General features: G+C 41.0%; 1 protein-coding gene across 5 annotated transcripts in view; it reads left to right on the top strand.

Annotated features, from left to right (window-relative positions):
* The window catches only part of LNX1 (ligand of numb-protein X 1), a 159,924-nt gene extending 134,609 nt beyond the window's left edge, over nt 1-25,315 (top strand). For all 5 annotated transcript variants that reach the window (XM_054029104.1, XM_054029105.1, XM_054029103.1 and 2 more), the window contains 5 exons: nt 1,179-1,313; nt 10,193-10,370; nt 15,865-16,093; nt 23,626-23,784; nt 24,605-25,315. In XM_054029104.1, coding sequence (XP_053885079.1) covers nt 1,179-1,313; nt 10,193-10,370; nt 15,865-16,093; nt 23,626-23,784; nt 24,605-24,740 — 837 coding nt within the window. In that variant the 3' untranslated portion in view covers nt 24,741-25,315. The remainder of the gene's footprint in view (nt 1-1,178; nt 1,314-10,192; nt 10,371-15,864; nt 16,094-23,625; nt 23,785-24,604) is intronic.

Genomic DNA, 25,315 nt, shown 5'->3' with positions numbered 1-25,315 from the left:
TGCCAACTCATCTTTTTTTATCTGCAACCTTTCCAGCCACATCAGTCTGAAGAGCAAGAGATTACAGATTTGAACATTAACTTTGGATTTTCCCATATAGCAGCATGTCTCTAAACAACTGAAGCTACCAATATATTTCTCTTTCTTGTATTAGTTTGTTTTTATGTTAGGAAAGTACCACGTATTGGATTTACTCAACTAAATTCTATTCTCAGTTATGCCAGAACAACACTGTCAACTTCAGTGGAGTCAATGTAACTGAGAGCAGAATTTGGCTGTCTACTCCTGGAGGTAAGACTGGCCTCTCAAGTACTGATCCAACTGCACTGAGACTTTGTAATTATAAGAATTAAGCTAGTATAGCATCTTGCAACTTCAAAGCGATGTACAAATCAATGAATCCTCACACCACCTCTGTGGGGGACAGTCTTTCTGATCCCCATTTTACAGATGGAAAAAGTAGACAGACCAAAAAGTTTCATGACTTTCTGAGGTCTACCTGAGCAAGTAGCAGTGCCACGATTTGAATTTTGGAGTGCCTGGTTCCCAGTCCTGTGTTTCGTCCGTTACACTAGTCTGTTAAGATTTTATTGTGTAAAATAGTGGCGTAGCCCCTTCTCTAAGTAAAACTACTTTTATCATGTTAGCAGCATGCAAAATTCTGCCACTAGCCCCCCTCAATGTGAGCATTTCCATCATTCTGAGATAAGCGGCATTGCTTCCACTGTTTCCATCAAACAGTAGTAGACCTAGTTTTACACATGTGATGTAACCATGAGACACTAGTTAGCTGTGCTAATGTACACAGGTGAATAGAATAAATGTCTAAAAACAAGAACTGAGCAGCACTGTCATGCGAGAGGATTGTTAATTCAGGGGAAATTTTGAATGCATGAAAATAGGCTTTTAGAGGATTAACTTTAGTTTTGCAGTCTGTGGTGTACTGAGCTGAACTTGCATTATTATTTCCTCTTGTGGCAAGCTGATAATAAGGGTAGAGGCACAGAAAAGAATTGCCCTTCAATTAACCAAAATCTGCAACCAAAATATCATCTCAAAGGAAAATGAAAATAACAGCAAGCTTAACTAAGACCTGGACTTTGTGAATTTCTAGAGTTGAAAAGATTGGCTTTGTAGCTGCATAACAGCAGGATTTACATCTGTGTCTCGTCATGTAGGCCAGTGAGAAGCGGGTTCACTTTATTGTGTCACGGCAGACCAGACAGCAGACCCCTGACATCTTGCAGGAGGCTGGGTGGAATTACAACGGCAGTCCTCAGCCTTGCCCATCGGAAAGAAACTATCCTAACAAGGTGAGGCCTGGATCTATCTTACATTTACTGTTCTTTCTATGGGAAACAGAAGGTTTTGTTGTCTCCAGACCCCATCACCAAGAGAAGCACATCTTATTCTGCGGTATAAATGTAAAAACAGAGATCGTCTTTATTTATACACTAGGAAGTGCTTCTGCCTTGACTCAGTTTGGAAGGATTGGGAGAGAGGAAGCTGAAGGATAATAATGAGACAAAAGTTTTATACACACACACTATACTGTACACAAACCTGCCTCCCAGCCTGAGCCAGCAAAATGTAATGTATTCTAACAAAAATATGAGGCTTATCTGCACTTACTCCATCTGGAGCAAAGCATGAAGGAAAGAAGCTTGCATAGACTGGGTGTGATATTCCCACACTTGAGTGTTGATTATTGTGACCGTTACTCGATCATTCACCTTTTAGTAAACTGGGTGCAAGCAAACAATATGCATTTTAATACAGTAAATATAAATATATACATCTGGGAACAAAGACTGTAAGGCATACTTACAGGATGGGGGACTCTATCATGGGAAGCAGTGACTTTGAAAAAGATTGAGGGGTCATGAATGATAATCAGCTGAACACGAGCTGCCAATGCAACACTGTGAGCAAAAGATCTAATGTGATTCCGGGGTGCATAAGAAAGGGAATCTCAAGTAGGAGTAGAGAGATTATTTTACCTCTATAATTGGTACTGGTGCAACCACTGCTGGAATACTGTGTTCCGTTCTGGTGCCCACAATTCCAGAAGTTGATTGGAGAGGGTTCAGAGAAGAGCCACAAAAATGAATAAACTATTAGAAATTTTGCCTTTATAGTGGTAGACTAAAGAGCTCAATCTATTTAGCTTAACAAAGAGAAGGTTAAGGGGTGACTTGATCACGGTCTACAAGGATGTATGTGGGGAACAAATATTTAATAATGGGCTCTTCAGTCTAGCAGATAAAGGTACGACACCATCCAATGGCTGGAAGATTAAACTAGACAGTGTCAGAGTGGAAATAAGGTGTAAATGTTTAACAGTGTGTGTACTTAACCATTTGAACAGTTTACCAAGGGTTGTGGTAGAGTCTCTATCACAGATAATTTTTAAATCAAGATTGGATGTTTTTCTAAAAGATCTGCCATAGAAATGATTTTGGGGAAGTTCTATGGTCTGTGCTATACAGGAGGTCAGACTAGATGATCACAACGGTCTCTTCTGGCTTTAGAATCTAGGAATCTATGAAAACGGGGATGATGATACTGATACTGACCTCCTTTGTAAAGCGCTTTGAGATCTATGGAAGAAAAGCCCTATATAAGGATTAGGTATTGTTAGATTAAGGAAAATGACAAAGAACAAGCATACAGTTTCCACATCCAGTGTGTGCGTCATTCAGCATATCCTTCACTTGGAATCCAGTACACAGAAAGCAGAGACCTAACTACATACACCACATAAGGGTGGAATCCCTAAAAGGGGATCAGTGCCACAGCCCGGCTATCCAGCAAAGAGAGAGTTCTGAATATAGGCAGGACCATGTCACTAGGGGCTTTAAAAAGCAGCAGGGCTCATTTAAAATCAATCCTGACTGATAAGCTGGCAACTGTGACCTTAAAGGACCACATGCCTTAGACTGCACTGCCAGCTGTCAGCTCCCGAATGCAGCTGCCAGTGGGGAGAAAGGAATGGGCCCACATTTTAAAAATGTTTATAAACATCCCTTTGTTGTTTTCCTCCTTTTATCAATTATGCTCATTCAGACCCTTAAGAAATGGTACTTCCTGCAGCATATTCCATCTTACCTGTACCCTCGCATGCCATTCACAGACATAAGTCCTCCCTCGTGCTGTAAGAACAGGCCCATGTCTGCTATTCAGAACAGCAGAGATGAAACAAGGCTGCTGCCATCCTGTCACAAGACTATCCTAGCTGATGCTGCATCTGCAAGTCATTACTTTCCAATGAAATGCTTTTGTGATCTCTGAGTGGGATAGCTCAACTCATGTCGCTATCACAAGATTTCCAGTGACTGCCTGAGCGTCTGCTCTATCTAATATATTTGTGTTACTGGTCTATGGGTATGGTACAGGGAAATTCAGTACATTAATTCTATTCCATACCCAACTTTGGCCCCCTTTCTTCTCTTCATGTATAAAGAGGTGCAAGAAAGGAATTCTTGGTTAGTTACAAGTTGATTTGGGGAACTGCATTGACTTGTGAGATTTAGTGAGTTGTGTTTGCATTGCAGTACCCTACGTGGAGCTGGTGGGGCCTTATTTTGTTGCATAGGATATGGAGATAAGGGAATCCCCCAGCAAGTGTCTGGCGTACGTCTCTGTGCCTCTCTGTCTCCTGTCCCATCAGTGACGGCACAGCTGGTTTTGTGGCTGTGCTGCTTCTGGCCAGTGGCAGCACTTTGTGACCCCTCCAGTGGAGGGCACAGCGAAGACGGAGATTTTCTCAGAAACAAATCTCTCTCTCTTGGCAAATGTCTTTTTTTTGGCCATGTAGGAGGAGGAACATGCTATCTAGAGCATCTAATCCCTGACTCCTCCTCTCTGTGGCCTTTTCACCCCAAAACAGATGAGCTCTGGGGTGGTTAAATCGAGATTGGAGAAAGCAGGCTGCATCGCTGCCTTTTCCTTTCACACATCCCCTCCATGCCCCCGCAGAAGGGGCTCCTGAGCCTGTAGACCTTCAAGTCTCGTCTGATTTAATTTCAGATGTTGGTTTACTAGGTGCCTGTGGTATTTCTGAGCTAATGAGTGTGAACGACCATAGGTGTTTTGCTTGAAAAACAGGTTATCCATCTGCACAGTTCAACTCTTCAGCAACCAGCTCCAAGGATATTTAGATCTGGGGCTCAGATCCGGCTTTGAGAATCAGAGCCGCACTGAAGGGATGTGGCTGGGATAGAGATGCCTCTGGCGTTATTGCAGCACGGCACTCGGGTGACTTAGAGCTTGTCTACACGATGGGGTAATGTGCACTACAAGAGTGTGATTTCTAAAGCGCATTAACATGGTGCACATTAATTGATCCCTGCAGACCCTGCTGGTGTGCACTAAAGGTTCCCTAGTGTACTTCAAAATAGTACTGAAACAGCATTACATTACAGTGCACTAGGAAGCTTTTATCAATGACCTGGAAAAAAACATAAAATCATCACTGGTAAAAGTTTTCAGATGACACACAAATTGGGGCAGTGTTAAATAATCAAGAGGATAGGTCACTGATTCAGACCAAATCTTCTAGATCAGGGGTAGGCAACCTATGGCACGTGTGCCAAAGGCGGCACGCGAGCTCATTTTCAGTGGCACTCACACTGCCCGGGTCCTGGCCACCGGTCCGGGGGGCTCTGCATTTTAATTTAATTTTAAATGAAGCTTCTTAAACATTTTAAAAACCTTATTTACTTTATATACAACAATAGTTTAGTTATATATTATAGACTTATAGAAAGAGACCTTCTAAAAATGTTAAAATGTATTACTGGCACGCAAAACCTTAAATTAGAGTGAATAAATGAAGACTCGGCACACCACTTCTGAAAGGTTGCCGACCCCTGTTCTAGATAGCTAGGTAAGCTTGGGTGCAAGCAAAGAATATGCATTTTAATATGGCTACATGTAAATGTATACATCTAGGAACAAAGAATGGAGGCCATGCTTACAGGATGGGGTCTCTATCCTGGGAAGCAGTAACTCTGAAAAAGATTTGGGGATCCTGGTCGATACTCAGCTGAACATGAGCTCCCAGTGCAACGCTGTGGCCAAAAGACCTAATGCAAACCTGGGATGCATAAAACAGGGGAATCTCGAGTAGAGAGGTTATTTACCTCTGTATTTGGGACTGGTGTGTTTGCTACTGGAATACCGTGTTCCATTCCGGTGCCCACAACTCAAGAAGAATGTTGGTAAATTGGAGGGTGCAGAGAAGAGCCACAAGAATGATAAAAGGATTAGAAAACATCCCTTATAGTGAAAGACTCAAAGAGCTCAATCTATTTAGCTTAACAAAGAGAAGGTTAAGGGGTGACTTGATTACAATCTGGAAGTATCTACATGGGAAACAATTATTTAGCAATAGGCTCCTCAGTCTAGCAGGGAAAGGTACAACACTGGAAAGGTTCAAAGCTGGAAGTTGAAGCTAGACAACTTCAGATTGGAATTAAGGAGTAAATTTTTGACAGTGAGTGTAACTGACCAAGGAATAATTTACCAAGGGTTGTGGTGGATTCTCCATCACTGAGAATTTTTAAATCAAGATTGGATGTTTTTCTAGCAGATCTGCTCTAGGAATTATTTTGGGGAAGGTCTATGGCCTATACTATCCAGGAGGGCAGACTAGATGATCACAATGTTCCCCTCTGGCCTTGAAATCTGTGAATCTAGGGTGCACCAGCTGGGTCTACATGGACCAATTATTGTGCAATATGGTAGTGCTCTTTAGAAATCACTCCCCTGTAGTGCACATCACCCACCATGTAGATGTACCCTCAGTCATACACATGCCCCTGGCACCATTTAGCTAAGGGTATGCAAACAGCCCCATTCTTTCTGAAAGGGTGCACGAGGAGGGAGGTGGTTCTGTTTCCCTTTCCCCACAATACTGATGCTGTGCTGCACTCCTGCTGGTTAGCTAGAATCTAGTTTTTGCTCTTCCAATGTGGCACCTATGAGTCAATAGACTGAACAACTCTGAAGGAGCTCACACAGCCTGTGGGATTGATTATGTGGAGGCGCCGTAGAGTTTTGCTGTGGTGCACTCTGTCTTTAAGTCGCTGTTGTAGTGTTGTTTGCCTTTTGTCAGGCACATGTGAGTATTGGTCTGGATTTGTCTCTGTATTTACCAGATAGTTCTCAGTACATAATTCACTGTCTTTAAAATTAGGCTTTGCAGGCATGCGGGCTTAAATATTTTTTAAAAACAGACCATAGTGCAGGGATTAAGCGTGCCAGCCTAGAATCTGGTAATACAGTATGTGCTCTTGCTTAGATCTAATGGACATCTTCCTGGCCATGCTTTCAAGTCAAAGCAATTTCCTTTGGATGTGTGGCTTGGTGAATCTTACACTTGGCTTCGTCAGTGGGGATTGTTAAATTAAATGTGGCTAATAGAGAAATTGCTAATTAATATAAGCCGGTGTTATTAATTTGAAGTTTATTGGGGGGGGGGGATAATTCATCCTTGGGAGAGATGGATTTTTGTTAACATCACTGGTCCCCTCTTTTAACTCTCTGAGACAGCCAGTTCTGTCCGGGTTAACTATATAACAAGGATATAAATGTGTGCTGGATTTTGCCTTCAAGTCTCCAGCGTATTCAGTGCCAAGAATAAACTCCAGACTCCAGTATTATTTGTTATTGTATAATGACTCAGGAATCCCTTTTGGCCAAGTCACTGCCCTCATGACATCCTGCCTCCATCTGGAAAGAGGAGAAAAGAGGCTTTCTTTCAAGCAAATGCCAATGGTAAACAGGGGACAGCCAGCAGATCAGTGATGAAGTAGCAACACAATCTGTATTGAATACATCCTCTTTGGTGTGTATTGGGAGTGTATTTTGCATATAGTGTGGTGTATGATTGGTCATGGGCAGGTTCTCAGTAAGCTATCCTCCCATGTCTGAGGAACAAGGCAATGTAAAGCCCAAGTTGCTGCTGCTGCCTGGACTTGAATAGAAAAGATGTTAGAAACACTCTCCTGTACTACAGAGGGATCTGTTAAACAGGATTTGTAATACAGAAATAGAGCCAGATTCTGCTCCTTTGAAGTCATTGGGAGTTTTGCCATTGACTTCAATGCAGATGCAGTACTAGACACTAAAATAGCACTTGGTTTTAATTGTAACTATTTCTTCTACTCCGATTGTTTATAACTAGTTGTTGTCCAGTCCTTAAAGACCGAGCCCACTGCCCTTGCTGCTCAGGCACATAATGTCCTGTAGCTGTGTGAGTGGGCTAGCCTGTAGGTAATATATATTTTCCAAGCAGCTGCAGCTGTGTCCGTTGCCTGTGAGACACGCGTCATGACTTTGAGGTTGTGATAATTTGCTGTAAATATTTATTTTACAGTAAACTTAAAAAAAAAAAGAAGGAGGGGGGACAAGCTGTATGTTTTCCCCATCACAGCCTTCAAGGTCATTTCAAAACGATGGAGAAGGGTAGTTGTTTAGAAGAGAATGTATTGAAATGCACTCATTAATAAACATTGCTTTTTAACTGGTTTACTCATTATCAGCAATACCTCCGAGAGTGCGGTCCATGTGTTTATTAAAAAGCCTTTAATTTCCTTTTATCACGATCTTCCCCTCGTTTGAGAATTCACAATTCCCATCTATCTATCTATGATCATTTTAAAAAATAAGATGCTGCAAGGAATCTTCAAAGGGAAGCTGATTGTTGGCTTGTGTGTGTGCGCGCGCACAGAAAAGCAGTTCTTCAATCATTTTTCATTGAAAAGTAACATTTGACAATTTATTTCTGAACATAACTCTTAAATGCTGATAGTGTCTGCATTGTTTCCTCAGAAATATGGCATAAACAGCCTACTTTTATCAGTAACATTCTTGATGTCTGAGACAGAATGGGCATAGAATAGCTAACAAGCATGCTCTGAATCAGAGGATATAATTTTGAGCCATTGTTTCAAAATCAAAAACTGCCCTTTTGTGAAAAATAAGCACTACTCTCCCCACCCTCCACCCCGAAAAGGGCTATTCTCAGTTAAATCAACCCATTCTCAAGGGGAAAGGGGCAATTTTTTGCATGCAAATGGGTAAACCAAAGCAAAATTAGGTTTATTTTTGAGCAAAGGGTTGAGTCACAACAATTTTACACATTCATGTAAAATATTAATTTTGAAAAAATAAGACTATTTTGCAGGAATGAAACTACCTGAAATAGAATAATGAACATTTTTTGTGAAAATCCTTTTGAAAAAAATTTGGATGATTTCACACAGCTGTGCTGTAGATCCTTTGGAAGTGTTCAGTTGCTCTCAAACCACAATAGCAAGTCGTCTTACAGAGGTTCTGACTCTGTGTTCCATCTCAGGCCAGGGGTTACGTGGTATGCAGCATCCATAACAGTGCTACCTTTGCAATTCCTATCCCTACGACATAAGAAGGAACCTCTTTAGGTGGAGTTTAGTGACTTTATTATCTGAAGTGTTATGGAATATTAGCATTTTGATATTTTCTGCTTATTTTCTAAAGTGTCTAGAAGTCCTTTGCTGGATGGGCAGCTGATAAATGCAGCTTGTTTGTTTAATCGCAGAACTCTTGAGATGGAATTATAGTCTCCTCATTCTAAATGTGCCTTTAAAAATAAAATGCTGTAAATATATACATACTCAAGCTCACTAATCATTCATCGGCAGATTTCCCAATGCAATTGTTCCCTTTTCCTACTTTCCCATTTCTGTCTTTCCTTGAAGTTTACTCTAGCCATTGCCAGAAGAGCCATACATTTGATTGTTGTTCTCTCTATGCCATTTAGACAGAACTTGAAATAGGATTTCGTGGTCGAATCTGAGATTTCAGGGATGGGATTATCACAGCCCTGAATGAGACTGATCCATCTTTTTGCGTATCACAGATGTGATGTCACACTCATGAATGATGAGATCTTTTGTAACATATCATAGAGCAGCTAGCCCTGCAGCACATGTATTATATTTCTATACTGAAACTTGAAAGTAGTGTGCCAGTTCTGCTCTAGAGGCTGGAATGTTCAGAAAGTAATTGTAGGAACATAGCATATGAATTATTTAGAGCAGTTAAAGTTATTCAGTAAGGTTTAAATCCCAGATATTTTTTTGGAGAAAAATCCATGTCCATTTTATAAATTATTTGGTAGGGAATGGGGTGCTTTGAAACACTCACACATTCAGGTCACATGCGGAGGAGGGAACTCTATCTGAATACTAGAAAGGCTTTCCCTGACAGTATTACATTTTAGAACCTATGTGACCTTATGATCCTTCAGTATCTGATGATGTGTGTTGATTTGTCTGACCCTTATTCACAAAGTATAAACAAACCGAGCACCCTTGCCTAACAAAGTGGTTAGTTTTTCCTATTGGGAGAAAAAAGATGAATCGCCTCATAGTTTGGATATGGCCATCACACAGAAGCAACCTTTTAAAAATCAGCAATAAATGAATCACCGCAGAAGCCCTTGACACTTATTCTATAAAAGTCCTTTGTTGTTCTCCCTAGTTAAATACACATCCTTCTAGCCAGTTTCTCCTGGAGATTTTCATAGAGTCATAGAAATTAGAGATGGAAAATAACTATGATGTCATGTAGTCCATCCCCTATAGGTTTGTTCCTTATAGTACATATATTGTTTCTTCTTTGTTAAATATGTATGACAAAGTTTTCAAATTTGGATGCCTAAAGTTAAGCACCTGAATCTAAATTGAGGCACCTAAATAAGTGGTCTGATTTTCAGAGGTGCTGAACACCCAACATTTTTACTAGTGTATAATCTCTGGTTGCTTTCTAACTGAAAACTCAGGCCACTTTATTTGTGTATCCAGGCACCCTGATTCTGCTCCCATTAAGGTAAATGACAAAACCACCACTGACTTTAATGGGAGCAGTATTGGATCCCAAATACAGATTTAGTGACCGACTTTACTCATCCAAGTTTGGAGTGCTTTGGTCATAGCTGTGACCCTGCGGAATCCCAAGCAGTAGGATAGTCATATTTACTGTCCATACAAGTGTTGTGATCTCAGGGGTTGTAAAATGCTTTGAGATCCTCTGAGTAGTCATCATACAACTGCATATTAATTCCAGTTTGATTACTCCAAGTGCTGAAGTTATCAGAAGGCTGTATTTGAACACTTCATTTATCCTTGCTATTTGGCCTCCACAGAACACCCTTCATGCTGTCACCTGTCATGAGAAGGTGGTGTCTGTCCGGAAAGATCACACAGAGTCACTGGGAATGACTGTGGCAGGTGGAGCATCTCACAGGGAATGGGATTTGCCCATCTACGTGATAAGTGTTGAACCTGGAGGAGTCATCAGCAGAGATGGCAGAATGAAAACAGGTAAAGCTAATGGGGTTTGGAGGCCTGCGTGAATGGAAAGCTTCCTTTTGATGAACTGAAAGATCACAAAGGGGTGCCACACTGTATGTTTCTGTAGACACTAGATATCTCTCAGAAATGAGAAAGAAACTAGCCTGAAAGAGTTTTTAAAAGAAGGCAAACTCCTTAGCTGAGATTATGCCTCTAAGACCTATGGCTGGAGGGACCCTCCTCCTGTGGAGCCCTTGGTTCTCCTAGCTACATCTGCAGTGCTGTCCCCCACTCTCCTCTCAGAGCCTGTGGTCACTATCTATGTGGTCCTGTGTATGCACCAAGGCAGTGGTCAGTGTGGGGGTGAGTGGTAATGTAATGTAAGTCATCCCAAAGACCTGCTGAAGTTGTTAAAAAAAAAATACAGCCTGACGGTGTATAGAATAGCTTCTTCTACTGAGCCTCCATTCCCCACAATCTTTTCAGATGATGTGGTGGAACTTTAGCAAAGGGATCTTTGCAGAGATTTTCTTTTCAATATCAATTCTATGGGTTTTACCATGACAGGGTGAATGGGCCTATATTTATTACATACAAAAAAAATGAAAAGAATGTTAAGGCTGTAAAGTCAAGCATGCAAAGTTAGGATAAAATTCAGGTTGCTCATGCACACTTTATTTGGCCCTCTTGTCTGCATATGTATTATAATACAGTCTTCAATTACATGGTCACATACTATTTTTCCACAGGACCCCAGCCTCATTCAGTGCACAGGATGGATGGTGCTCACTTAATAGGCAGCTTTTCAATATTTTGTTTTATCCTCATTTTTCAATGTGTGGTCCTAAGCCTTATTTACTGCACACTATTCAAATCCTTCTCTGAAGGCAACAAAGAGTTCTGTGGTACCTTATAGACTAACAGACCTGTTGGAGCATAAGCTTTCATGGGTGAATACCCACTTCGTCAGATGCATTTGTTAGTCAATAAGGTGCCACAGGACTCTTTGTCACTTTTTACAGATCCAGACTAACACGGCTACCCCTTGATACTTCTCTGAAGGCAGAATTATTCATTTCCTCAAGGGCTTTTCAGTGGCGCTCTTCGCAATAGTATTAATGTCAAAATTGTCCACTAATATTGAGTGCCCAATTAGAGATGCCTAGGACCTGATCTTTTCGGGTCATGTAGCATTATATAGCATATCCTATGTTCAAAGCACAGTTCCCATTGATTAATTGCAGCTGTGAGTGCTCAGCTTTTCTGCAAATCAGACTCCAGGGAATCAAGTTGGGTACCCAGAAAATGAGGAACACACAATTAATGACCACCACTGAAGTTTGGTTTAAGTGATGTGCCTGAGATGAGACTGGATCTCTGTGGGAGAGTAAGAGAGAATCAGGTTCTTCAGCGCAGTATTTAAGTACCAAAAGCATGAACCCAGGACTTTCTGTCCCTGCAATACCAAGCCCTGCCTCATCTACTACACACTTTCCATTTTCTGCAACAAGTGAGGCAGGGATTTACACATAACAGCCTCCTTCACTGTACAACCCTGATTTATTCCCAGAGGACCAGCCATTGCAGGGGTAGGTTTTCATCCTCTATGTGGGCCAACCACTAAAGGGAGATGAGAGACACATTTTGCCAGTGGATCTGACAGCAGAGAAATGTTCAGACTATGGGTTCTATTCCAGGTTCTGAGGGGAATATGCAGTAGTGGTTACAGACCCTTTCCCTCAGACCCCTCGAGCCTGTCCTTGTCCCAGTCCCAGACTCCATCCCGCTTCGGCCCCTCCTTCTAGTACCCTCCCCCTCCTCCAAACAGCTCCAAATCCTGCTCCCCTTAACCCCTCTTCATTTCAATCTGGCTGCTTCCTCTTTTTATTCTTTGCTGCCTGTGTGCCAACAGGAGGAACACTGAGAGCACAGTAGAGAATCTCCCTCCTCTGTTCCTGGCAACAAAGTCATGCTCAGCCCCTGAAGCCCTGGGCAGAATTTTAGGTATTCTTGTTCCAATGCATGGAGCTACTAGAGCGTCTCCACAAAATGGATGTAAGAATTTTATACATATTTTATGCATTAAAACGTCTGTTCCCCTAGCTTCATTCTGAGATGTGGCTGAATCATCTTGGCTTAAATTTTGCAAAAACATTCAGCCTGAGATGGAGAATTTCAGCCCAAATACTTAAAGTTTGGCAAAGTTATAAACTGCTGTAAACACGATCTTATAATGGAAAATGTTGGGCAACCTTAACTATAGGCATCAGTATTTCTGTCACCTACAATTAAATGCTGATCAGCTGCTTAGCGCTGATCAGGGTGCCTGTACATATAGTCCATGCCACAAGGAGTGTATGGTCTAAGGGTACGTCTGCGCTACAACTACAGTAGTGTAGATACTTCCTACATCAACGGAAAGGGTTTTCCGATATAGTTAATCCACCTCTCCAAGATGGAAGAATTCTTTTGTTAACCTTGCTGCATCTAGAGTGGGGGTTAAGTCGACTTAAGTATGTTGCTCAGGGGCAGGGGTGAAAGTAACATAAAAGACTTACTAGTATGGGGGCCTGGCTCCTGGCCCCCAGAAGGGGTGGAGCCTTGGGTGGAAGGGTCAGGGCTGGGGTCAGCCTCCCCCAGCCAGCCCATCTACAGTGCCCGGGGCTCCGCTGGCAATTTAAAGGGCCCAGGGCTCTAGCCACTGCCGCGGTGGCCAGGAGCCCCGGGCCCTTTTAAATGGCCGGGCCCTGGGGCAGCTGCCCCTTTTGCCCCCTATTCCCCCACTCCCCCCGGTCAGCGGCTCTGCCAGTAGGGAACCTACCGGCAGGGCTGCCAATAGGGGAAGGGGAGCAACGTTAAAGTACTGGCAGCCACTTCTTACCAGTACGCCATACCGGCCCACTTTCACCTCTTCTCAGGGCATGAAATGGTGTAGCTAAGTCAACGGGGGCGGCTCTAGCTTTTTTGCTGCCCCAAGCATGGCAGGCAGGCTGTCTTCGGTGGCGCGCCTGCGGGAGGTCCCCGGTCCAGCGGCTTCGGCGGCATGCCTGCGGGAGGTCCACCAGTCCCGCAGCTTCGGCGTACCCACCGCCGAAGCCGCGGGACTGGCGGACCTCCCACAGGCATGCCGCCAAAGGCTGCCTGACTGCCACCCTCGCAGGAACCAGCAGACCACCCCCCGCGGCTTGCCACCCCAGGCACGTACTTGGAGTGCTGGTGCCACCGCTGCAAGTCAACCTACGTTTTAGGAGCAGACCCGGCCTAAGAGGCAGGCACATATAAGACAAAATGGACTGAAGGCACCACAGGAAGCTTGGAGCTTGTTCCAAGTTGAAAGGGGGCGCTTGGTATTGTGAATTACTGCTTCTTCAAGAGTGGTGTGACACTAATAGATTCCCCTTCTTTTTTTTGTTCACTCTTATTTCTAAAACCGCTGTATGTCATTTGTTGTATTGTGTGAGGCAGCCAGAGGCAAATTTAAATAAACATTAATAATACATTGGTACAAAGTTTACAGAAAACCTGCTAAATTTACTGTTCTCAGTTTAGGACAAATAATAGCATCAGCAGAGGAATAAAATAAACAACGCTTTCTCTTCCAGATTTTAAATTCAGTTTAAAAACAAACACCTGCATGTAAAACAATGGCACATACAAAAGTATTTGAAGTGTACTTTACAGACCTTAATTATCACAGTGCCATGTGCATTTGTGTCTGTGTATTATCCTTATAGTAGAGCTAGAAAAAACGAGGCAGAAAGCTGGTGACTAATCATGGGGGGAATCAACATCCCCGAGGGGATTCAAATGTTAGAATTCAAGTCCCATGCTCTTCAGCCCCACTTTGTCCCATTTTTACTGCTGCATCAGTGTAGAGAGGCCTTAAAGCTGCCCTATGTGGTTAGCTGTTGATTGCCTCCATGTAAAGGACTCCTCATCTGGTGCATAAACACACCTCTGTGGCACTCCTATCCAGCCCCTCATCTGTTGTAGGTGGTGTGCCAGGGGTGGGGAGGACATCTTCAGAGCTCTCTGTTCACTGGAGAACCTCACCCAGCATAACAATCTCAATGGATCATCTATACACCCGTCCTGTTTAGAGTAGCCCTGTTGTGATAACTGAGCCTACAAATTTATCGTAATTTACCCTCAACAGTAAAAAGTTCATAAGATATCACAACAACCTATAACAACAAATGTTGATAGGAAAAGGTGCAAAAGCAAGTCTGAATTTTTCCAAACGAAAAGGGCTGCTGATACAACTCAAGGACTGGGATAAGATCATGCTTGGTAAACAAGAGAAGTGTCAGAAACTAGGCCTAACTGGTAGATAAAATAACAATGAGATGGACTATTTTGCCCATCACTGCCTTTTGGAGTCCTTAGAGAAACTTTTTTTGGGGGGGAAGGGAGGAGGGGAAATTGGCTGGAGTGAGCTTCACCATCATGATTACAACCCCCACCATCTCCTGGGATGCCAAACCTCCTTCATCCTAATCCTGAGCAGACAGGGCCAAAGGAAGAGAGAACCAGATGACATTTCCACCTCTGCCAGCTGAAATCCAACTTCCACCTAAGATATGAAACTTCCTTCCCTCCCCCCGTCCCTCCATGTCCTCTTCTTTCCCTACCTTATTTTTCTTCTTTCCTCTCTCTCTCTCTCTCTCTCCTTTTTCCTTGTGTCTGATAAGTCGGGCTTAGCCAGTCAAGACTGTATATTTTGCAACAGTACTGTAAGCCTGTGACCAAAGAGAGACAGCAAAAGCAATGTTCTACACAGCCTGATGCTGACATGAGTTTGCCAGGTCTCAAGGGTGGCTGATAAGACCATGTGCCATGCCTGTGTTTTTCTGCAGTGAGGTTGCAAGTGAAATCAGTATCAGAGATAGAAGCTGCATTTTCTATCTTCGCTGTTCTTTTCTCTTCCCTCTTGTGTGTGTTTTGTCTTCTAGGAAATGGGATCAGACTTTAACAATGATGACAACTCCAGCCCATCTCAACTAAATTCTTCTCTCTTCCTCATCCTTTATCCCACCTAAAACTCTCTCAAACAAGGGGGTTTTCCATCTAAAAACTCTTGCCAGCTAAAGGGAAAGGGATATTGTTAAAATGAAAACCTTACTTAATAAACTGTGTTTCTTTCTTTTTTGTATCTTTAAGAAAAAGTTAAAAGGATTTGTAATGGTGTTTGCCGTGGTACAAAGCTGTCTATGCCAAACCTTGTTTAATGCCGGGCAGTGAGTGGGTTATGTTATTCAACAGCCCTTAGACTGCTCTCTGTTACCTCAGGGCCCTTGGCTGCCCTCTGATCCAGGGTTGAAGAGTAGTATGACCAAAAACACTTCCTTTGCCCATTTTATGCCTCACGTTTATTTCATATGAAAATATTAACAACCACTTTTGACAGGCAACAAGTTCCCAGCCCTGGCTTATTCCTGAAATGCATTTTGTTTAAAAGGAAAAATTAATTAAAGCCTTAAAACCATTTTCTCCTTTTACAATGGTTCTGTTTATTGTCCTTCAGGTGACATTTTGCTGAACGTGAATGGAATTGACTTGACTGGTGTCAGCCGTAGCGAGGCAGTAGCCCTGTTGAAAAACACCACCTCGTCTGTAGTGCTCAAAGCCTTGGAAATGAAAGAATGTGAGGCCCTGGAGGACATGAGCCATGTATCACTCCCTGACACCACTCAGAACACAGCTGATAACAGTGAATGGTCACCTTCCTGGGTTATGTGGCTTCAGCTGCCACGGTAAGTCCAAAAATTACATCCTTGTGTTGAAGGGGAGTGGGAGGAAAGATTTATGTTTCTTGGATAGCTCTTGTTTTTTGGCCTGATTCATTACACTGACATCTTAATTAAATCCAGGCTCTGTCAAAAACCTTTATTTTAAATACCTCCCTTTAGTAATTGTATATACATATATGGAAAATAGACATATAGGGGTGCTTTTAAGGGAGGAAAGAAATATCCTGAACAGTCCTATAGTTGAAAATGTGTTAAGGAAAAGTCTGAGTGGATGTAGGAGCTCATAGAACTTATATCTGGGATCTGAGCCCTCTGGACCACCCTGCAAAGTCCAAAACTACCCCTGCAGCACTCAAGCTTCACAGATCCTGTGTTAGTTAAATACAGCTGAACTGTTTGACTTTGCCCAGATGTTAAAAAGTGCACACAGTTGGTGCATTTCTCAGAATCGCCTCCCCTGACTCCACCACCTGCCTGCAAAAAGTTCATTTGTAAGATACAGGAAGCAGCTGTTTTGTAGTTTTAGTAAAAATAAGCCACATAGTGTGTAGTTTAATTGTCTTACATACACAGGGCATTTTAACATCTTCAGCACGCATAAATCTGCATCTTGCAATGTTGTTTGAACCTGAGCTTTTAATGAAGACTTGCCCTGCATCAGGGATTACACTGAGTTAATGCTGAAATTCCAATTCTTAAATGGAATTTAACTCTCATTAATTTCTAGGACTGCAGAATTTGATGCGACAGTTTATATATGCTTTACCTGTTAACCTGAACCCAATGGCTGTTCAGAATATCCTTTTTTCTTTTAAAAGAGCAATATCAGGTGGCTCCGCTGCATGGAGAACAAGGGTGAAACCAGTTGGGTTACTCAGGTTTTTTGTACACAGCTTCATGGTTTTGCTTTTTTGGGGTATTTATACTCTAGCTAGATTCTGTTCCTTACTATTCCATGTTAGGCCATTTTGCAGGCCCTTCCTTGTATGTGGGTGGAGGGCACAAAGTGTGAAAAGCAAATCTGTGCCATCTTTAGGGGTCAGGTACATCTCTTCATTCCAGGGGGCAAATAGCCTAGGCCAATAGATTTTTCCCTTCTTTACTTTTATGTAGAAACTATTGTGTTTATCAGCAACTGAGGGTGGATTTTAATTTACCCTTCACCATGGTTCTGGTGAATCAGTCAGATGCCAGTATCACCCCTAGAACACACCCTCTGCCTCACTGCATAGCTAACCTTACTGCACCACAGGGATTGAGAGCTCCCCTCTCTACAATTTACAGTTCTCCCTCCTAAGCCAACAGAAATTTAAACTTTACTCTTAGTGGTTCAATATAAAGGCAATGCATTGCCTATCACTGAGGAAAATACAGCTAAGTCCACCTTGAGGAAGCTTTCCCTCAGTCCGCTCACCGCACCTGCTGTAAACACTGAAGGAGGACAGTGGTCACTCTGTCCTGGGTCCTGCAGTCAAGATAAAGTTACTGTCAGAGATGCAGAGTACCAATAAGCAAAAGCACATTAAGATCAAGCAGTCCGATATCTTTGGCTTTCTGGGCTGGAAGGGAATTTTACCCTTTTGAACAACATCGGAGTTTATTAGCCTCCCTGCTCCAGAAAATGCACATGTACAACCCCCAGCCTTTTAACTGAAGGAAAATTACCCACCATGTCAGCAGGTCTGAAAACAGGAAATTCATTGTAATCATATCCCCAGCTGCAACTCAACTCACAGAAAAGGGCCACAGTGTGGCTGAAGTGTAGGGGAATTAGTATGCTGAACTGGGTGCGCTGGTCTTCTTAAATTTAAATTAAATAGGGGGAATAAAGATTATTAGAATTGACAGTAACAGAGGTGTATTTCACCCCTATTAGTACTGGCTTGTTTGGCAGGCCCTAAGCAAAAGATTTGGACTTAATTCACTTAACAATACATGTTATCAGATACTTCAATCTTATCTAGCACAAATACTGGTTACCCTTCTGTTCTCATTGACTCTCTAGCATCCACACTACACATCTGGAAGTCCTTCAAGCTCTGTCACCAGGACATGTATCATTAATACACATTAACTCATTTCCCCCCAGTCTGAGAATTTAACCTTTCACTAGGCTTCCAGGATGTTGTTGGCAAGAGCCACTCCCCACTAGATTTCAAGGGTATTTTCAACAGCTTTGCTACACAGCCCAAGCTTGTCTTGGGAAAAGATGATTCAATTCAAATACAATTCTGCTTAGTCAGTGTTAATCTAGATTGCTTAATATGCAAGTGTGGTGCAATGGGAGGAAGTCTTGGTGTATTAGAGTGTGGAACATTTAGATACTATAATTAAAGTTCAACAGCAGGAGACAATACCCCTAAGAAAGAGGAATGCAAAGAACAAGCAGGCCTGGTCCTGCAGGATAGGAAGCCAGAGAAGGAAGCGCAGGCAGAATAAGGGAGATGGGAAGGGGACACAGAAAGTGGGGGGGAAATATAGAACATGATACAGAGACATGGGGCGAGAGAGAGAAGGAAGAATCACTGGCCTCAGCAACAACCGGTTTTGTTTCCCCTTAGTTTCTGTGAGTGTAGCTGTATGATTTAAGATTAGTGTTTCTCTGGGCATACTTCTGCGCTGATACCAATCCTGTAAATGAGCAATACATTCCCCTAATATAGCTCACCTCTCTTCCTTGGGTCATATGCACATTACAAAGGTTGGTACAGATGAGGAAATAAACACTGAGGATTAGGCAGTTTGCTCAAGCTCCCATAGCAAGTCAGCAATAGAAGCCAAATCGGACTTGTCAGGGCCTGGCTCTAAGCACCAGAAATCATTGCCTTTCTGCATTCTTTAAATATGTAAGCACTTGCTGAGCTCACAAGAAATGGGCACAAATTTCATTTCCAAAGATATTCTAAAACTGGTCTTCGGTGAGTCATTTTTAGATGACTTGTTAGTGTATAAATAACTATTGCCTCTGTTCAGTCTGTAGTATGATACACTATGTGGTGGTTATAAAACTGTGTGCTTCTAACAATTGTCTGAGTGAGGTCCTAGGGACCACATGTGAGTGGCAGGTATGTTTTCTGGTAGTCAGATCTATTGAAGTAAAGACTAATCATCATCCCTATCTAGCTTAGTTATTTCTTAACATTTGTTTTTTCTACTCAGTTGGCTGTTGAGGAATACAGGTCATTTATTGTTGAAGGTGATAAAGAGAACACTACACAGCAGCTAGAGCAAAGTTACACTTCCCCAGTGCTACAGTAATTTTTCTACCCTTGCTAATTTTGCCCTCCTTCCTTCTTTTTATCCTCCCATTCCCCCCAACTCTACTTTTAAAAAATACATTATAGATCAGCCTACCATAACTTACAAATACTTCACAGATGTACTGTGAATAGTAGAGAGATTGAGTTATTCAAGGTGTATCACAGAATCAGTGGCAGAACTGGGTATGAAACGTGAAATTGGACAAGCACTCCCCCATTTTAATGGTCTTGCTGTAAGCAGAACTTTCAAACATACCTCTAAACCCTGTTAAGTACACAAGCAAATGCCAGTTTTACATATAGTCCAAACTTTCAATATAATGTAAGTTGTTCTGTAACTTTGATCCATTATAATAAGGGGAAAACAGATGAAATCAGTGACAGGGAAATCAGTTTTGTCTGCTGACACGGGTTGTCATTTCTGAAGTATGAATTGTGAAACACTTTAAAAAAATTTCAATATTCATTGTTGCAGAGACAAAGATGAAGCAGCCAGGAGCAAGGCATTACACATTTTACTATTTGAATCTAAGACTTAAAGTAAAGAGAACATAGTTAAATTGTGTTTTAGTCTCTTAATGCATCTGTGAAAGCTTCGTACCAAGTGCTGGACTAGTTTGCTGAGTACATAACATTAAGATGGGCAACTGTATTTGTAACAGTGTTATAAACAAGGGTCTGACAGCATTGGTAGCTTCTGAACTGCCATGAGAATACTCTGTGTCACTCACATGATGAGTGTTTGTATGCAGAGAAAACCCTCCTAAACTTAAAAAAATTACCCAGCACTAGCTGCTGTAGAGTGGTAACACTGCTCTACGCCAAAATGGTTCTGAAATAAATGTAGTAAACTTATTTCCTTGTTTCTGTGCAGCTTTCAGGCCCTGAGCTGTTGTTTCAATGTATTAGCATCTAGATGGTGTGCATGGCTGTAACTTACATTTTTTCATTGCTTTAGTAAAACACTGACAGTAAGAGTTTGTGCGAATACAAATTCACCTACTGGTGTATTTAGGTGCTTAACTTTTGGCACCCAAATTTGAACATTTTTAGTCTGAAGTCCTTGTATTTCTGGCTAGCCAACCAAGAAATTAAAGTGGAAATTAATTCAAGTAGTAAAAATACAAATGTCTATTTTTCTTTAACACTGGGCAGTTTCTATTGCCCCAGTGCCAAGCTATTGCAACAGTAAGTGCAAAGTTTTCTTCTCCAATCTGGCCTGCAGATGTCACCTTCCACAGCTAGGAAAGACTAGATGTGCCCCTTCAGCCATCAATACCCAAAGCTAGGCATTTAACAGCAAGTGTTTCAGGGCCACAGTGAACAACCAGAGCAGTTAAACCTATTCCTTTGAGGGTATTCACCTTTTCTGAGCTAGATACACCACTGCTATCTGGCTAGTCTAGAGAGGCTGCCAAATAGCACTAGTTTCCTAGTAGAGCTCAAGTTGCTGTCCATTCTGGCAGTGTCATCTTCAAGGTTCATGATTATTATGGGACTCTAGTACTCATGTTGTGCTAACTCTAGGATTCTCTCAGGTGTTCTCTGGCTCCTGAAAAGCACTTGATGTCTGCTGCTTGTAGTAGCACTTGTGATATTCTGTGCACTTTCAGGCAGGGATAGTCCCTGGCTCACAAAGCTCACTGTTTGGCTGAAGATCAGATATTCTTAAAGGGGTGTGTGAATCATGCATTACCCCAGTCAGTCCATCACCTCCTGTAGGCTGTGGTAAGACATCTGGCCATCATGGTAGGCCCAAGGACTCAACAAGGTGTTGAACATAATTTTAGTTGCTAGTAAGATATAGGGAAACCTATGAATAATCACAGAGTACACTATATGCCTAGTAGAGTTGGGGGTGTGTGAGGAATAACAAGCAGGTTATTTGTCCCTATTCAGTAAGGAACATTCAGAATATAGCACCTCTTGGAGCTGGCTTCTACTCCCAAATGATCGAGTCTACAATAGTGCCAGGCCACTACACTTTCATCTGAACCTGGGAAAAATAAATACTGTTGGCTAATGAGCCCTTGTTTGCATTCATCAGAGCCAAATATTGCCCTAATCTCCTCCAAAATTAACTTGATTTTAAATAATATTTTAGATGATAGGGTTGTTTCTCTGCCTTGCTCTACTTTTTAGAACAAGGATATTTCAAAGGTATCTATATAGGAGTTAGATTTGCAAGAAACAGACTGCTGTTTGGTGTGAACATTAGAAGACTGAATGCCTACACAAGGCAGTTCAGCTAATAAAGTTATTCACAGCCATGGAGGAAGAGTAAAGATAACAACCTAGACTTGAGAAAGAAGAGGCTGGCTCTGGAATGTTAAGAGTAATGGACAACAGAAACCCAAATCACTTTGCCATCTGGAACTTGAATTTGTTATTAATAGGACTCCAACAGTCACAATTAACCATCAATTAGACACCTTTACACAAACACAATTGGTTCAGATTAAATGCACACTACATCAATCACATTGACAGCATGTCATAGCTCTGTTACCTAAATCCAACAGTTAGGATTACAAGTAGAAGGTAAACTCTATAGTCTAAGGGTGGTAATCTAACTGAAAGACCTACACAATGTACTAAGACACCTTCTTTCCTTGTAATTATACTTGGCCTAGCTAGTTAAGGACACAAGAACAAACTCCCTTTTTTAAAAAAAATGGACAGAAGTATTTACTGTAAAATTGCCCTTATTCAAGCGGTCAAGAAACTTCCTCCTTAAGGCAATAAGTAATGTCCAAATACAGCAAGGTTGTTACCCATTCTGCATATCAGGCTGAATTAATATTAATGATGACTAAATCCTGGCAACACTTGGTCGTGACCTTGTTACCAAATCCTGTGAGCTTAAGGTGGTTTTTTTTTCCCTCTCCATTTTCTTTAAAGTGATTCTGCATGCTCAAAACCCCACAGATGGGAAAGTAATAGAGCCCGCCTTCTGGGGAATAACCAAGAGTCACCTGCTTTTTCCATTAGCTGCCAGTGATCTGTTGTGCAAACACTATACCTAACATCCTGGCAGCAGGTGAATATTTGTAGATCCTAGGGGACTAATCTAGTAATACTGTAAAATTCTGCTGTGAAACTTAGCAAACATATTATTTTACAAGAAAAATATGACAAACTTTAAAAAATATATATACTTTATCTTTAAAGATACAATTTTGCCTTTTTCAGCAGAAGAGTCAGCTCTCAGTGAGAATTTTAAAATGTCTTTCAATACAGAGTAAATTCAGCTGTAATGGATTGGCTTAGAATATGTGCAGAAAGTTAACTAGTCTGTTATAACACCAAATGCATTTCAGCTCCTTCTGCCAGCTTTAGGCTAGATGGTAAAGGCTTATCAGTATCCCCGGCAAAATTTTGCATTACTTTATCTCTCATGAAGATGGCAATAGTCTCTTCAGTTTTCAGAAAATATCTGACTGATGCATTGAAATATTTTGGAAGGTTAGTTTCATAATAAACACTAAAATAACTAACAAACAGGCATTTAAACTAATGCAAGATTAAGATTGATTACCACATACCACAAAATACAAGCTTAATTAATCTAACATCCCCCCCCCCTTTTTTCCCCCTTCAAGCCAGTATCAGTTATGTATAGTTGGGCAATACATTATGTTATCAGGTAATATAACCAACTGATTATAACAAAGCCAAACCAAAAAACAGAGAGGGTTTTTTAATCATTCATTCTTATAAAAAAACCCACTGCATTAATCTTGTACTTGTAACAAGCCATCTTCTCAATAACAGCATAATTACTCCATAACACTTCACCACTAGGGTTATGAAAGTAGAATACTCTTCTCTGCACAATTCTCACTCTTTGCTCACTAACAGCAAAGGTATAATCCCTTCCCTACAGTGATATTTTTCCTTGTGTGATAGCCATTTAAAAAAATAACAGATATCTGAATTACTCAGCTTTGTATTACACCAGAATTCATATCCATCCTTATCCTGAGAGTTTTGGGGTATTTTTTTTAAAAGTGTGTCTTAAAAACATGACACTTATTACTGATGGAATAGCTGATAAAAGGCAGGTAACAACGCACCTGACATCTGCAGACAGCATCAGTGTTGTTTTTAAGTTATGATTTAAATGAAGTCCAATTTCAGTTGAAATATTTTCTTCAATGGAACTTTGATGTTTTTAGCAGTCCCCAAACATACTACCAGTTCCTAGAAAGGCAAATGCATCAACAAATAAACTTAACTTAATCCTAAAACATTAATTACACTGATTTGTTTCAGGTATTTGTACAGCTGCAAAGAAATTGTATTACGAAGAAATACAGCAGGAAGTCTTGGCTTCAGCATCGTAGGCGGTTATGAAGAACACAGTGGGAACAAACCATTCTTTATCAAATCCATCGTTGGAGGCACACCAGCATACAATGATGGAAGAATTAGGTAAACTAATGAAACTAATATTTAAATAGTACTCTTCATCCAAGGAACTCAAAAGGACTTTATAATATTCATAGAGTTAAGTCTTAAAATAAGGAGATTGTGGTCCAGAGAGACCAAGTGACCTGCTGAAGGTAAAAAGAGGACTCAATTTCATACCAATCCAATGAAAACTTCCATTGAAACCAGTTAAGTATAAAATTGGGCCCTTTTTGACAAAGCTGGGAATAGAACCCGAAATAGAATCCTGTGCTTTAACAACTTGCTTTCCTGGCAAAATATTATCAAGTGTATAACTATCAACATCTACATATAATAAAAGACATCTGTGAAGTAGTGTATGTTATTTACGCAGTAAGTTATTTTAATTATACATACACTTCTACATTGACAACTAAAAACGTAATTTAAATCCAATACTAGGTGTGTGAGATAAAATATAGGTGACCTGTAAATTCTTACACAGTGTTTTATTGTCCAATAACCAGTTAATTTTACCTGGCACACAGATCTGAAAGAAGAGCTCTGATTTCATATTTTCCTCCATATATATCTGATTTGTAAAGGAATGCCAGGAAAGAACAAATACATGGTAGAGTAAGAACACAAGGATTTTTTCAACAGCTTACCTTCAGAAGCCTCAACTGTTTCACCCCCACTCTTTTGCCCGCTTAGTAGTTGCCATCCTTCTGGCAAAGTGGTGACACAACGTTATAGAGCCAGCCAAAGCAGCTCAATTGGCAAGAAAGTTGTCTGAGATCTGAATCTCTTCTTAGTTTTATGTTTTTTAACTAAAATCTTATCTACATTTTTAATTTTCCAGATGCGGTGATATCCTCCTTGCTGTCAATGGCAGGAATACATCAGGAATGATGCATGCCTGTTTGGCAAGAATGCTCAAAGAACTGAAAGGAAAAATTACTCTCACTCTTATGTCCTGGCCTGGCACTTTTTTATAAAACAAGTATTCATGGAAAAATGACAAATCATTTGACACAGAAAACAAGCTATTTACTATGGACATCAGTTTTCCGGTCAACTGTATATTTGTAAATAATAAAAAAAAAGTTTGTGAAATGTAATTTTGCATGTCAAGACGGTCTTGAGAAAACATGGCACCTGTCAGAGTAACGTGCACTTTAGAAAAAAGCAAAGCTACTGAAATTATAGATCAGGGTACAATTCTCATGTGTTAAGTTTGTATTTTTATATTTGATTCATTATTATAAAGTCCATTAAGAAGCAGCAGCAATTCTGTTCACTACCATTTTCAATTTATAAAAAAAGTTATGGATAGGTAACTCAGAAAAATACCTGGCAGTCGCTTGAAATGATAAACTTGAAATGTTTTTGTAATGCTTAAATCAGTTGACTGTTTCTACCCAACATGTAAAAAGCACTTTGATCAAATAATGTTCCTTTTCAAGATCAGTATGATGCTGATATTTTCAAGACTTTCAAATATTTTGTCTGTTAGGATGTAATACTGTGAATGACATTTTATTTCTTATTAAAAATAAATGTATCTATTGTA

Source organism: Malaclemys terrapin, chromosome 5 (assembly GCF_027887155.1).
Source record: "Malaclemys terrapin pileata isolate rMalTer1 chromosome 5, rMalTer1.hap1, whole genome shotgun sequence".
NCBI lineage: Eukaryota > Metazoa > Chordata > Testudines > Emydidae > Malaclemys > Malaclemys terrapin.
Note: the sequence above shows the minus strand (reverse complement) of the source record. Positions and strands in the feature narration are given on the sequence as shown.